At 40.9% G+C, this 15132-nt stretch overlaps 2 protein-coding genes across 3 annotated transcripts in view; one reads left to right on the top strand and one right to left on the bottom strand.

Moving 5' to 3' along the window:
- trnau1apb (tRNA selenocysteine 1 associated protein 1b) overlaps positions 1–5859 on the top strand; it is a 13991-nt gene extending 8132 nt beyond the window's left edge. The window contains exons 8-9 of one of the 2 annotated variants that reach the window (XM_050033798.1): positions 3021–3063; positions 4771–5859. In XM_050033798.1, coding sequence (XP_049889755.1) covers positions 3021–3063; positions 4771–4907 — 180 coding nt within the window. In that variant the 3' untranslated portion in view covers positions 4908–5859. Of the gene's footprint in view, positions 1–3017; positions 3064–4770 lie in introns of both variants that reach the window. The other variant, XM_050033797.1, reaches the window with a different exon arrangement.
- Positions 5860–6475: 616 nt separating this feature from the next.
- Positions 6476–14887, bottom strand: fitm1l (fat storage inducing transmembrane protein 1, like). Its single transcript, XM_050033801.1, has 2 exons — positions 13441–14887; positions 6476–10345 (listed from the first exon to the last, which is right to left on the bottom strand). Exons 1-2 carry the CDS (start codon positions 13617–13619, stop codon positions 9667–9669), a joined length of 858 nt encoding a protein of 285 aa, XP_049889758.1. The 5' UTR covers positions 13620–14887; the 3' UTR covers positions 6476–9666.
- Positions 14888–15132: the final 245 nt, after the last annotated feature.

The following is a 15132-nucleotide window of genomic DNA, read 5'->3' as shown; positions in this document are numbered from 1 at the left end:
CTGTGGTTACTGCTGTCTCCCTGTGCGGTGCACATGTCACGTGATGCAAACACGGGTGAGCAAAGCTCATGCTTTCGCTGGTCGCACGCAAGCACGCACACGTGAGCGCGGAGCACAGAGAAACAGTCAGAGCTACAGGCTACAGTGAGGCTAAAAACAGAGTTCATATGACGTTTTTCTAAACAACTTTTGATGTCGCGGCTGCAGCACACTTGGATCACTACGGATGAACAGTATGGAGATACTATGTGGATTCAATTTTGTGCTCTTGGACGTTAGTCTGGGGCGCGGTCTGCCATTAGGTGTGCCAGCCGCTGCCCCCGCCGATCTCCGCAAGGGATGTGAGCACTCTAAAACTTCACCAGGGCCTCCCTCGGCATATGGGTGAGTAGATAATGGCTGAATTTTCATTTTTGGGTGCACTATCCCTTTAAAGGCGCTGTATGTAAGAATGTGGCCAAAACGGTTACTGCACTCAAATTCAAAATACGCGCTGTATGTAAGAATGTGGCCAAAACGGTTACTGCACTCAAATTCAAAATACTACCACGAGTCATGTCCGCCCTGGCTGGCTGTACTATTGTCGTCTGTGAGATCAGTATGTTATATGAACATTATTCCGTAGTCTCTGTGAATCAGTATGTTATATGAACATTATTCCGTAGTCTCTGTGACATATTAGGATGATTTTACGACTATTTGCTTTAGATTTCTTACATATAGCTCCTTTAAATACATATGAATTGTTCGGGAAATACATTTATTAATTTTCTAGCCTGCCACTGACAAAATGTAACAATCTACCTACCAGCGATGGCAGTAGGGCTGTCCCGAAAACCATTTTTTAACATTTGGACCTTCGGCAGAATTTATAACAAATATTTGTTTGCGGCGGGTGCGGGTCGGTGGGGGGGGACTCCGGGGTTTTTTCGGACCTAATTGTATTGCGGAGATTTGCACAGCTGCGACTGGATCTTTGCTCTCAAACCACAAAAAAATGTGATAGCACAACAGTCTCCTTCAGTACATTATTCTATGCTTTCTTTTGATTTTCACATTGGCTACTCATCCTGTTTAATTTGTCTTCTGATTAAATCGGAACCGTTGAAACAAGTTGTAGGAAGCCTCTGCAAGGAATTGGTTGCTGGCAGACACTCTGTGCTGCAATAAAATGCTGTGCACTGTACAGCCGATGCGCTGCTGGTTCTGCCGGCCTGAATAGAATATAATGTCTATAGCCTACTGTTGTGTACAGCCTTATAGACTGAGCTGAGTAGTGATGCGCGGGACGACCCGTAACCCGTGGGACCCGCAAATGGACCTGCGGGTCGGGTAGCAGTGATCGTCTGTTAAATCGGTCTGTAAATGATATTTTGACATTATTATAATCTATTAATCTATAATCTATTACTGTCATGGCATCCGAAGGTACTGATGCGTTGAGCACGTGACAATCCGCCGTCGTTTTCAAAACACACTTGTGTCACGCACTCCAAAAGAAACTTGTTGAAACTTTTAACGATAATTTATTGTACAAAACGGGGGAAACAAACGTTTACAAAAACGGTTCCATAATTCATATTAAATTCAAAAGATAACGAAAAAACAGCTACAAGTTAGAGGGAATAGTGATAAAGTGGCAAAACTTGGCATTGATCCACAGCCTCAGACGGATGCACTCAAGCCTGCCGTGCGCANATAATAATAAAAAAAGCAAATAAAAAAACGAATATCGAATACCAAATTTTCATAACGAATACCTACCCATAGAAACGAATATTTGAATATCCGAATATTTGGGTACAGCCCTAGATGGCAGTTTGTGGTTTTATAGGAGATTATGTTCTGCATTATTTCTTTGGCGGGTGCGGTGTGTTCCTGGAGCCTCAGGGGGCAAACCTCCCTGCCCTTCCATGCGCCTACATGGAAAGCCTAAATAGAATAGAATAGAAATTTAATTGCCACACAACCAGAGTCGGTGGTATTTGCTTTCAGTACATATATACAGGACACTGCTTCATAGCCACAACATCAACAAGTGTGTACAGACATACATGAATAAAGTGCATACAGACATCCACAGAGCATATTGCGGAAAACAATAGCCCTGTAGCCAAAACCCCCACAACATGACACACCTGAAACAATAAACCACATAACAATGAACACCACAATAGTACAACACAGTCAACAACTACAACAAGTCCATATGCATGCTAACAGAGGGAGTTGAGTGTTCGTATTGCTGTGGGGGAAAAGCTGGGAGAGTAGCGGCAAAGACCAGCAGCGACGGAGAGCAGCAGCAAAAAACCCCTGGTAACAGAACAGAGCCGGCATCAAACAAACAGAAATGACATTGATAAGTCAGACACAACATGAAAAGGAGGACCTGGGGTGGAGGCGGGTTGCAAAGTGGCTTGCAGAGGAAGCAGCAACAATAGGCAGGCCAGAGCAGTTTAAATAAGGCGCCCTGAATGAGATTTGCCAAATGGTTGTATAGAAAGGAATCATGTGATCTATCAGCTGACCCCCTTCCATCAATCAGCTGCTCCATCAGTTGATTGGCTGTTTGAGATCAGCTGATGTAGCTGGAATGTGAGCGGAGCTTGACAATGTGTCCTGCCTGAACTACAGCTATGCTCAATTTCCTGATTATGTGCTAAGTTGGGCAGAACATGCACTCTGTACTGAACACACAGATGAAATTGTTATTGAAAAGCATTTTGCATTTTAAACCCTATTTTGGAATCCTCTAATGGTCCTACATTAGTACAGTGTCATTTCTCCATTCTGGAGAAATAAAATGTCCATATGTCTACACACAAGAACTCAAAAATCTTATAAAACAGCAGTTTGTACACAAATGTGAGGTGTTTACTAAAACTACTGTGTATTTCCAGACTTGAATGTATACCCTTTTGGATGGTAGCATGATTACCAGGGTTCCACCAGTTTTTTTTTTATTATGTTTTTTATTAATGTGATATGACATTCCCATTGTTTAATATCTCCCCCAGCAGAGCCATGAGGAGGGTGGAGATATGGAGGAAGATAATGCAGAAGGTAAGACACATTTTTTATCATGAAAAAGCTCTTTTTGTTTGTTTGTTTTCTACTAGGGTTGGACGATGTGACGGTATACCATGCAAAGGTAGAAATGTGTCCACCAGTAGAGATTTGGTAATACCATCTCTGCTCCAGGAGCTATTCAGAGCAGACTATGTAGCTGATGAGGGCTGGATTCTCACGTAATCTTGTGATCTGGTGATCTTGCAATCTCCTGAAGCCAGCTGCCTGACAAAGTAACTTGATTTGGGCAGACAGGGAGGAGGAGAGTGAAGTTGTAGATACAGAAATCTGTAATACTTGAAATTATTATTCCCAGGAATCTTAGTTATTTTTTGTTTGTATGGGAGTTCCAGATAAAGAAGAAAATAATCAGTTGTGATATATTCCTTTGCTGTGATATACAATTACATATACCATGATAGAAGATTTTGGCCATGTCGCCCACCTCTGTGTTCCATTATTATGGTACAAGATATGCTATGTATAAGTACATGCATTCCTGTTGCCAACCTAGATGCTTAATGCTTGGAGCACCTTGACACGAACATTTCAATATTTACTATAACTGGTTATGTTTATCACATATCTTAATGGTAATTAGCAGGAAACCACTGATTTAAAGGGATAGATCAGATTTTTTTTTAAGTGGAGTTGTATGACGCTCTTATCTATTGTCAGTGTATTACATACAGTCGATGGCGGTAAGCCTGCCCCTAGTTTGGAGAAGCAGGCTGTAGTACTGAAACAGAAGCTCAGCAATGTACTGCTGTGGAGGTTTCGGCAACAAAATGTACTGTAGTCACTTTAAGAAAGTCCCACCTAAAAAAAAAAAAAAAAAAAATCAATATAAGTTTCAAGTTCAAGTGTATGCTATGTTGAGAGTATTTTCACTGCTTCACCTTTCTGTCTGACGACCAGGAAAGCCATGAACGGCTTCAGTTCCCCATTTATGCTCTCATCAAAGGCACCAGACTTCATTGACAAAAACAGTAATTTTAGCTTGCTGAACACAGGAGCTTGTGGTCTACTGCTGCCTCTATCAGTTAGTTAGTTTGTGTTATTGTGTGACTTTGGTGAATCCAAACTAACCCTTCAAAAATGCTTAAGTCACACAATAACACGAACAGAATAACTGTCTGAGGCAGCGGTGGACCAGCAGCTCCTGTGTTCAACACTGTTAAACTGGGGCTTTTCTCAATGGAGTCTGGCGTTGAAGAGAGTGATATAAGGGCTTCATTTTCCCATTGGAAATTAGTGTCTGACAGGTGGGACTTTTTTTAGGTGGCTTAAATAAATTTTGTTGCTGACACCTCCACAACAGTACATTGCTTAGCTTCCATGTTAGTCTTCAGTCTGCTTCTCCAAACTGGGGGCATGTCACCAGACATCTATTGTATATAATACACTGACAATGGATAAATACCTCATACAACCCCACTTCAAAAAATCTGAACTGTCCCTTAAGTCTTATTTTTAGGAGGGGTAGCAGTAACTGTTCACAAATATGATTGATAAATCCACAACTTCAGGGTTGTCTGGCGCCTCAGAGGGGCCCTGTGCATTACTATAACATCAACTAACGAGGTATCCAGTGTTTGTAGCGTTATTACTTTGACTTTAGCCTTGTGCCCTTTTGTTTGCATGCGCAGATAACCATATACTGAGGATGTGTACCAATCATTGCTTGGTGGTATTTTACAGAGCCCATCCCTGAATGTGACGTGGAGCAGTGGAACAAAGATTTTATGCAACGCAGCGAGGAGCTGTATGACGCCATGATGAGCTGTCACTGGGAGCCCCTGGATTCTGTTAACTCCCCCATCCCCTCCCTCTCTTGATAATTCCTCTTCTGATCCCTTCCTAAACCTTAAATACTTTGATTTTGTACTTCCCGTAACCTGCCATGATCTAACACCACACTGACACCTTAAAAAGGCCAGCTTCAGTTCACTGTCTCAGTACTTCTCTAAACCCAAGTACTTGTTCCCTTTTTAAAGTACACACAAACAATTCACTTTTAATGTTTACCAAGATGGTAATGTTGAAAATGGTGTTTAATAATCAGAGACTTTACTGTTTAGTGCAAACTGTTCTGTATGAACTCCAGTATAAATCAGAGCTACAAGCTTTGGGAGGAAGAGCTGAAGTAGCCTTTTCTGCTGTTGACTGGCACACAGTAGATGTAGCATTGGAAACTGAATGTCATGCGTCAATATTTTCCCATTTAATGATATCACTAAGGAACAAACTCCTCTGCCACTTTTGTTGATCCATGCTGAAATGGTGACACCAGCAAAGGCTAACTTTACTCATTGGGTATGGCCCTGACTTTTAAAGAAGAGATCGTCCTCTCACTACAGAAGTTCAAACTATGCCTTAAATGATGGTCATTATGATAATTTAGTATTTGCAGGATATCAGTCTGTCTTGTCTTCATTTTTTAATTAATGAAGGAATTTTCCTCAGTTTTTTTTAGTTTTTCTGAAGTAAAAGATGTAAAAGTATGGACGGATGTTGACACTGAGTTCACCTAACAGTAATAAGTCACGAAGGTAGTTTATTCCTGTTTTCCAGACAAGAAGCTAGATGTCTGTCAGTGTAATAGATGGGTGGTACAACCTCTTAATGCTTTTGAACGCTGTGAAACTGTGTAATGGTTCAGTGAGGTTCAGCTGACTTGCTGTATCAGATGTCGACACAGCATTTATTTTCTGCTGTTTGATGGCTGAGGTTTTGTATATATTTTCTTTGTGGAGACGTTTTATCAATAAAACAAATTTAGGAGAAAAATGGTCTTCTGTCTTTTGTTTACACAGAAGTAAAAAAGTCTTTCTCTTGTGAGTGTGGTAGGGATTGTCAGTCAGCATTTTAGAGTTGTTAAATAAAGGTTGTGTACTTTTTTAAAGATGTTTTCAGGTTGTCCATCAGTGAATGCGATATCTCAAGAATGCTTTGAAGGGTTTTTTTTACTCAATTTGGCACAAACATCCACTTGGACTCACAAATGTACTGATTTGAATTTGGTGGTCAAAGGCCAAGGTCACTGTGACCTTACAAAACATGTTTTGAGCCAAAACTGACAAAATTTCACACAAATGTGTAATAGGATAGCATAATGAAGTGATGACATTTTCTAACGCAAAAGTTTAAGGTCAGCTTCACTGTGACATTAAAATGTTCCTCATAAAACACTTTTCTGGCCATTAGTCAGTGTCGTATCTCAGGAACAGAGGGGGAGACATTTGGTCAGATACTGAATTGTTGACACTAATCTTGGGTGCCCACCTTGAAACTTGCTGATTTTGTAGATCTTCTGTCTTGCCAGGGGGAAGATATGGGTGAAGCATCCATGTTTTCACACACATGGATGTTAAGTGTAACTGTAACTGCAACAGAGACATAACTGCGAGGTGGTAATTCTAGTTCTGTTTTTATGTTGGAAACAAGGAAAAGTCTAATGGTGCCTCTGGTGTCTATCACTAGAGTTGCATATTGCTGTGGAGGCCTTGGTGAAAGCATGAACTGCAGTAATCCCATTTCATGTGTGACCTTTATTGCACAACATTCTCCTGTAGTGTTTCTAGGTTCATCTTGTAGTATTGGATGGATGTGCTAGGTACCTCAGCAGAGGGGTGACCTAAATGGAGACAGTTCTATTGGTACCATCCACAACTTTACATTATGGAAATGACTGGACTGGACTGCTTGGTAGAAGCAAGGCTTTGCCGATCAGTAAGAATAAAACCAAAGTGACAACTGACCGCCTTTGGCTGGCCACGTCAATTACTCAATCTCAAAAGTGCAGTACAGTTTAAAAGTACTAGTGGGACATCAGTATGGAAACTTTGGGATTCATGACCTTACATGTTTTATCACACACAACACATTAGTTTTCTCGCCCCAGTGTCATTTAAACATATCAGATTCAAACTCTTTTCAAACATAATTCCAGATAGCTGGCATACATAGAGGGAGAGACTGTTAGGATAAATTGACGAAACATACATGATGGTCATGCAGTGACACATATAGGAGCTACGTTATCTCAGCAGCTACAGACAATAATTTTTTCTTTATGCTACTGTACATGAAAGGATATTCACAAAAGGTTACTCTAACAACTTCATTACCCATAACATTCATGGCTTTTCCAAAACTTTCCAGGATTTCCCCAATTCCATGACTTTTTCAGGCCTGGAAAATGAGATTGTGCAATGCTGTGATTTTTCCAGGTTTTCCGTGACCATCCTGGCTCAGTCTCTGATGGTGAAAACCCTGCTGTTTCCCTGTGCCTTTGATTGATGGGTTTCTCTAGTGCACTTTCATTTCCTTTGGTGCATTTCTATATGCATTTAATTTCACCTTATGTCATTGTTAAAATCTCATTTTGTTCTATTTGATTTATTTTATTTTGGTTTTTGGCGCTCACTGTTTTTGAGTGTAATTCTAATGTATTTTTTGTGGGGTGTAAATCACTTTGAATTGCCTCAGTGTTCGCTGCCTTGCCTTTATTCTCACACATTAAATGAACCAACATAGCAGAAACCAATTTCTCCAAATCTGGAACATGATTGAAAATATTGTATGCAGAGGACTTGTGTGAAATCTACAATCAGTGTCTGAACTTGTGTATTTTTTATTTTTATTTTTTTGGCAATGGTTGGGTGAACAGAGAAGAGACCTGTGTCAAGAGAACAAGGATTCAGTGAAAGGTAGGTGAATGCATTTAAAGTTTTAATCACTGTATTTGCAGGCTTAGAGCACAAATGACAGTAATGCATCTGAACAATGGAGGAAATGTATAACCAAACTCAACCAATGTCTTACATATTCTATGTTCAGTAGCTTATCAGGAGCAAAATTATCAGCAGAGGTCTCCTCCTCTCAAAAACAAAACCAGGTGATTAAAACTGGTAAAAACAGTGAATTAAGCAGTTTCATGTTACAAATCAGTTTCTCCAAGGCTGTTTTGCATGTCGCAGACTGGTTCCTATCCCACCACCTGCTAATGTGTGCTCCCCTATTTTCTCTGATAACTTAAGATCCAGACATTCAGGAGGTTCTTACCGGGAGCTGAATTATCTGCAGAGGTCTCTTACTCTCCAAAACAAACACACCAGTGATTTACAGCGGTAAAAACACTGAATAAAGCAGTTTCATGTTACAAATCAGTGTTTTTCCCTTAGCCCAGCACTGCTAATGTGTGCTCACCACTGTTCTATAATAACTTAAGATCCAGATGTTCAGGGGGTGTTTACTGGGAGCCAAATTATTCACAGAGGTCTCTTCCTCTCCAAAACAAACAGATCCGGTGATTTAAACCAGTAAAAACACTGAATAAAACAGTTTCACGTTAAAAAATAGGTGTTTTTCTGATGCTGCTCATTGCAGAGGGGCTTCTAACGATGCTGGTCAATGCAAAAAAGCAAATGGTGCCAGTGTTTGGTTTGTCCGTTCTGGGATATTGAAACATAGCGATACAAACACAGTCTGTACCGTGATGTCACCCATTAGTTTGTGGACTCCTGTTCTGAAGCCTCAAGTTTGACATTTCAGCAGTCACCATCTTTTTTGGAGCCATAAGTGACCATATTTGGGTTAGAGGCTGGAGCTGTGGAGGAACGAGGGGTAGATCTGAGAAGCTGAGGACGCTGTCAGCAGACAGCCCGTCACTCAAAGTAGCCTGCCCTTAATTATGTGTGACTTGAAGCCAGGTGAGTTACATAAAAATTCAGCTCCTGTACAGTTGTCATGAATGTTGAAATTAGCTATAGAGACCACAACTGTTTCTTTGCACCAGGATTTAAACATGTTTATTCCTGCTGTAAATCTGGACTGTCTTTTGGATCCAGACTCAAGTGGTTATTAAAAGAACTGCAGTTTTTGGCACTTCCCATGTTGGCTTAATTTTTCAGCTTCAAAAGTTGCTGCTAGGGTGCAATATGGCGATCTCCATACATGAGGCCCAGCTTGCTATGTAGATAGAAACAGCTCATTCTAAGATAAGGAAAACAGGTTTCTTATTTTCAGGTGATTATACATGAAAGAAAACATACTTATTATATTACATTCGATTTCTGCTAGTTTATAACCCTTAATCACACACAGTGGACCTTTAAGTGTTGAATTGAAATTTAGTTGTTAATTACTATGTCACATATCCATCAAATCATTTCAGCAAGTCCTCCTTTCTCTGCATTGCAAACAAAATCTAAGCTGTGGTTCAGTACAGTCTGGGTTTCTCAAACATTCCCAGCCTGTATGTAAACGGACACTGCTGTCTGTTGTCCCAAATCCTTGTCTTATGGACTTTCTCTTGTCATCCACTTTGACTTCCTGTTATGATGTCACAGGAAATGAGCCTTTTGATATGGCATATATTTTCTGCATTGTCACACATTAGAAAAAAACAGATACGTTTTTGAAAGTCCACTTTTTGTCCATTTGTCTGTTCCAAGTTTCAGCAGGATTTCTTGTCTTACTGTTACAAGAGGACAACAAACACAAACGGACAGGTCATCTTAGTCATCTCCGAACAACCACTGAGAGTTCATGATTCATCTTTGTGTCAGTGTTAAAATGTGTTTGTTTCGTCAGTTAATTGCAGTGATCATGGTTCAACTGTGCGTCCTCTGCGTCAGCACTGGTGGTCTTAGTGTTGAGCAGGCCCTGTCCAGGTCTCCCGGGGCAGTACCAGCTGGGCCCCAGGCGATACCAGCCCTGGTACAGTCCCCTCCAGCTCAGACATCCCAGAGCGCCACCTAGCAGCTGAGTGGGGAACTGAGGGAAGTAAGCTAAGAGACAGAGTAGCAGAAAGATCCAGAGCCAGAGCAGGAGAACACAGAACAGGAAGAGGATCCTCAGAGGGGCATCTGAGATCCCTCCCAGGCTCAGATAAGGTCCAAACACGGCTGTTTCCTCAGCCAGCAGCAGGCAGCAGAGACACAGGAGGAAGACATCTTCTGAAACTTCATAGCCCCTCCACAGCATGCCAGCTTTGAGACACTCGGACTTACTCTCCCCTTCCCTCAACACCAGAAGAGGCTGCCCGTTGATGACCTCTGGGCCGCTGAGTAAAGGTTCATAGCAGCTTCCGGTGGTGTTCTCTAGAAGGTCCAGGAGTTTACAGAAACCAAGCCACAACCCGCCAGCCACCCCGAGCCGGGAGAGGTGACGCATGGACAGAAAGAGGGAGCGACGAATGGAGAAGGAGAGGAGAAAGACGAAGGAGCCGACAAAGATGCAGGTCCAGCCCCAACCAGAGCGCAAGAACATCCTGGAAGAAGGAAAGGAGAGATGGGAACAGTTTTAGAAGTTAAGTGAGACATTGCAGAGTGTGGGGGGAGGAAATGAGATAAATTAGATTTGGTCATGTTGAAAATGTGAAAATTAAGTGCAGTAGTTAACCATTAGGACACCACTGCCACATTAACTGACAAATAACTGTAATTATGAAAACCCAGCAGACTGGCATCCTCTAATGGTTTCTGTTTAACATCCCATAACATTCACCCTGCCATTGTATGGAAGTTCATTTCAGTCTGATGAAAAAATATCCTGTAATTTCGAATTAATGAGAAATGTGCTTAAAATAATGACACATTATGTTTCTTGTTATTTTGAGATATTATGTCATTTTGAGAAAGTTTTTCTCTCTTTTTGTAAATTTACTGAATCTCATTTTATTTAGGCCTATACTTCAACAAACAAACTAAAAACACAAGATTGATTTTGTGAGTCATTATTTTGAGATGTTTTCATGTATTTTAGATTCCAAGTCATAATTTTGTGATAAGTCATTATTTTAGGACACTATTTCATTATATTGAGTGGGTAAAATTAGAATTAACATCAATCTTGACTGTACCGATTCTCTTTGTCAAAGCTGAACTAATCATATTTTTATATCATTGAGTATAATGTGAAATGGATCACTTGTAGCTACTGAACCTATGGAGAATTATCACGACTCAGCAGTTTCCCTCAACTCTACCGAGCTTGTCAGCTTCAGTTAGCGCATTGTTTTGGTTTTATAGCCCACATATTCAGTTTTGCTTCAGTCTCAGTGCTCCCATCAACCTTGTTTCAGCTGCGGCAGGCACCAAACAGCAGACAGGCCCAGTTAGAGACTAGTGGGTGAATAAAATGGAGCGTTTCGCAGCTAAAAAAACAGATATGAGTTTGTGGAGGTCGTTTCTCTACATCCGTTATCCAAATGAATGCTAATGTCCTCCGTGACTACTGAATGTGTAAATATTTATATATTTAAAAGGATCCCCATTAGCCAGTGGCACCAATTAGTCTTCCTGGGGTCCGAAATCCAGTACTATATATTCATCACACACATGTGCTGTACACAAGCATGACTAATCACAAAAACACTGTAAACAACATTGGATCTGTGCTACACTAGTTTCTTCACATGTTCACCTCCAATTATGTTACATTAAGAGGTCGTTCAAGTTCTCTCATACTTCACACTGATTAACATTGCATTACATTCTCATTAATCAATTATTCTTGGTCTCAGTCCATGAATGAGCCTCAAGGGCTGTCACCAGAAAACAAGATCAAGTCATTATACTGTACATGACCAACACTGGACCATTGATCAGCTGCTTAAGTAATGAGTTTGTAAATGATATCTGAATAAAGATTTACTATAGGATTAACTAGTCCATACCCACTGAGTGCACAGTTGCCCACGTACAGTTTCACATGGTGTGTGTTTGGGATACAGGTCATAGGAAATTGCAGATTAAATAGTCAACTGAACCCATTAAGAAGAGCAATGTATTCAGACAGCGTTTCTGTGAATTTGATAGTACGATTGCTTTATTGAAAGTACAGTAGTACCATTGCCAATAGTGGGATAGTTAGTGGGCTAAACCTCTACATTAGTAGTTGAGGTAGCACGTTGAAAGGCAGATAGTTAAAGTGTTTATATGTTGTATTGACTCTAGCTCTGTAGCGCCCCCATTTTGTTTGATGGAGTCAATAATGGAGGGGTCCCCTCAGATTATGTGTGGTCATATGCCTACAAAGTTGTGTGGTGATCGGTGAAACCCTTGAGATGTTATACACCTTTATGTGATGAGCCACGCCCTCCGCAATATTCATTGCCTCATAGAAGCTCAGTTTTAGTAAGTTTTCCAACTTTTGCCAAGAGGGAACTTTAGGTATTGGTCCCTAGATTATGTTCACCGAGTTTCATGCTGATTGGTCAAACTTCCTAGGAAGAGATCAATTTGAAGTGTTTTTCAAAAAATTCAAAATGGCAGAAAATCTATGTAACTGGAAGTTATGGGTTCTTGAGGCAAATTTGTTCCTCATGAGGAGAGGCATCTCTGTGCAAAGTTTCATGTCTCTATGACATATGGGGCATGAGATATGCCCATTCAAAGTTTGCAATTTCAATCGGTTGCTATAGCGCCCCCCTTTGGCCAACTGATGTAATATTGCTTCATTCGCATCCTCCCATGACCCTCTACCACTGTGCCAAATTTCACATGGATTGACCAAGTCAGTGAGGAGAAAAACGTGGAACAGACACAGCCACACACACACAGACAGAGTTTTTGTCATTATATAGTAAGGTAAATTTAAAGTGAGCAGATATTTTAATGATTTATGGCGAGATAAATGACTAAATGTCTTTTTTACAGTATTAGATTTTGCGCAAGGTAACATTCGGGTGTTCTCGTAAAATGACAATGAAAGTTTCAACATTTGGTAACTTAAATTTATAAAAACTCATGTTCGGGGAATAATTGCAACTGCTGAAGAATGCTATTGTGCTTAAGGATTTTGTGCTTTTACAGCAATATTTTATAATAATTTATTAACCAATAATCTGTGAATAGGTAACTGCTCAGAAGTTCACCACAACAACTTTGTAAGGTGATGAAACATAAATGCTGTGTAGCAGTGCCAAACAGCATACTATGCAGATGAGTACTTAAATGTAGTGTGTACTTAGTTTGCAGTATTAGTATGTAATGTGGAATTGGAACACAGCTTATGACTGCCAGAAGATTGGGCACACCTGCACTTCAGCACAGTAAAGACTTGTCACTGTGGCAAATACATGACTTGGTTTAGATTTATCCCAGGAAACTGATGAAAATGACGCCAGTGTTGTGTCAACACTTTAACAGAGGAGGAAACACAAATAAACTACTCTTAAACACACTGGATATATTGTGCAACAGCTTTTAACAAATCAAACTATCAAAGCAGTAACATGTCTTCAGAGTGCCAGCAGTTATTATCTTTGAACAGTAACAGACAGTGTAGGTAACTCAGTGGCACAAAAATACCACTTGTATGAAGAAGACAAGTGACCAGGAAGTAAACAGGAAGCAGCCTCACCTGTAGAGGAAGTGGCTTCTCTTGGCAAAGATGCTGTGCTGGGAGACCCAGAAGCTCAGCGCAGGGCCGAACATCACCATTCCCGACAGCAACAGGTGGAAGTGCTGCCGAAACACAGTGTTACCCAGGAGCCGGGCCGCCAGGTCCGTCAGGACCACCAGCAACGTGTTGAGGAACATCTGGACCCAAAACCAATCCTCTGACCAGGATGCAACTTCACTGATGGTTTCTATATGAAATTGGACTGCAACTGGTTCTGAATACTGCAGCGTGTTATCCACCTCAGATTCAATAGCATGCACTGTTTCATGTAATACGCCTGTAATCCTGTCTAGAATGCCCTTAACACACTAGCTGATGCTGTGGATTACCTCTGTTGCATAACGGAACATTTCAGCATCTTAAATCTGGCTGGAATCAATCTATACAAACTAAACTATATTTTCAAAGTTTGAGAGTTGATCCATTGGTGCGTTGATGGAAGATTCATTCACATCCAGAATTCCAAAGATGCTGGTTGTGTGGAAGTTGTTGAAGTCCAGTTGAAGTCCACTGGTGTTAGCTGCTAGTGTTCGGCATCCATGCTCAGAGTGTAACATGAATGAAATGACAGCTGGCTCCTTGCATTCCACAGACTGCAAATATGTGCACACTGTGAAATCCAAGCATGGAATTCTTAAGTCCAATAGCGCTCCTCCCCCTCCTGACTCAGTACAGTATAATGTATCTGCTAGTAGTTTCAGTGCAAAGTAGTTTTGCCACAGCCAAATAAACAATGCAAACAAACCATGTATCCGTTGCTTTGCTGGTTTTTCTTGCAGCTGCAGAAAGGCGAGTTGAGTATCAGTCTTCTCTGACCTTGCATTACAGGTTTTCCATGTGACTATCACTGGCCATCTCTGGATCACTTCTGCAGAAATAAAATGGCTACCACTGTGTTTTACTCAGCAACAGCTACCACTGAGTTACCCTGAGAGACGTGCAATGGTTGTAGCTTTAGAATTCCTCCCCTGTTCAAAGAACATCCGCAGTAACTGTGGCTTCTCTGCTCTTCTCCGTCACCCACACTCACCCTTTTCAACACACAGGGTATGTTCTCGCCCTGTCATATGTCTCCTGGGCCTTGAAGGTGTCACATTGCTCCTACTGAGATGACTGAAGGGTAGAGAGAGGTTAAACTAATGACGTGTTCCTTGGTAGTGATATGGATATCACAGGATTTCTGACTAATTTAGTCTTGGTTGTGAGCAGAGTCAGAGGCTGAGAGAAAGCAGCAGCACCAACAAAAACAGTGTTACAGAAAAGTCATGAATTAAGTGTTAACAATGATGTGAAATTAGATGCAGTGAGTCAATTTGTATGTGCATGTTTGCACATGTATTATTAGCAGTAACCTTTGTACTGTATCTGGGCTGAGACTCAGCTGTTGCAGCAGTCTGTCTCTGTCAATCAGTGAATGGCAACACACGCAGTCCACGTTTACTGTCCTTTCTCCTCTTTCTTACATGACCCACTTTAACTAAGTTTCTTTAAATGACCCTGAAGGCAATTCTATCAACAGCCATATAGTTACCTTAAATCCACAAAGCTCCTCCTGCAAACAAGTTCACTTGTTTGCAGGAGACTCTAGTTGTGCAAACTCTAGTTGTGTTTGACTAATATGAGTTAATGGTTATAAATATTCTGTCTTTG

The sequence above is a fragment of the Epinephelus moara genome, chromosome 21 (assembly GCF_006386435.1).
Source record: "Epinephelus moara isolate mb chromosome 21, YSFRI_EMoa_1.0, whole genome shotgun sequence".
NCBI lineage: Eukaryota > Metazoa > Chordata > Actinopteri > Perciformes > Serranidae > Epinephelus > Epinephelus moara.
Note: the sequence above shows the minus strand (reverse complement) of the source record. Positions and strands in the feature narration are given on the sequence as shown.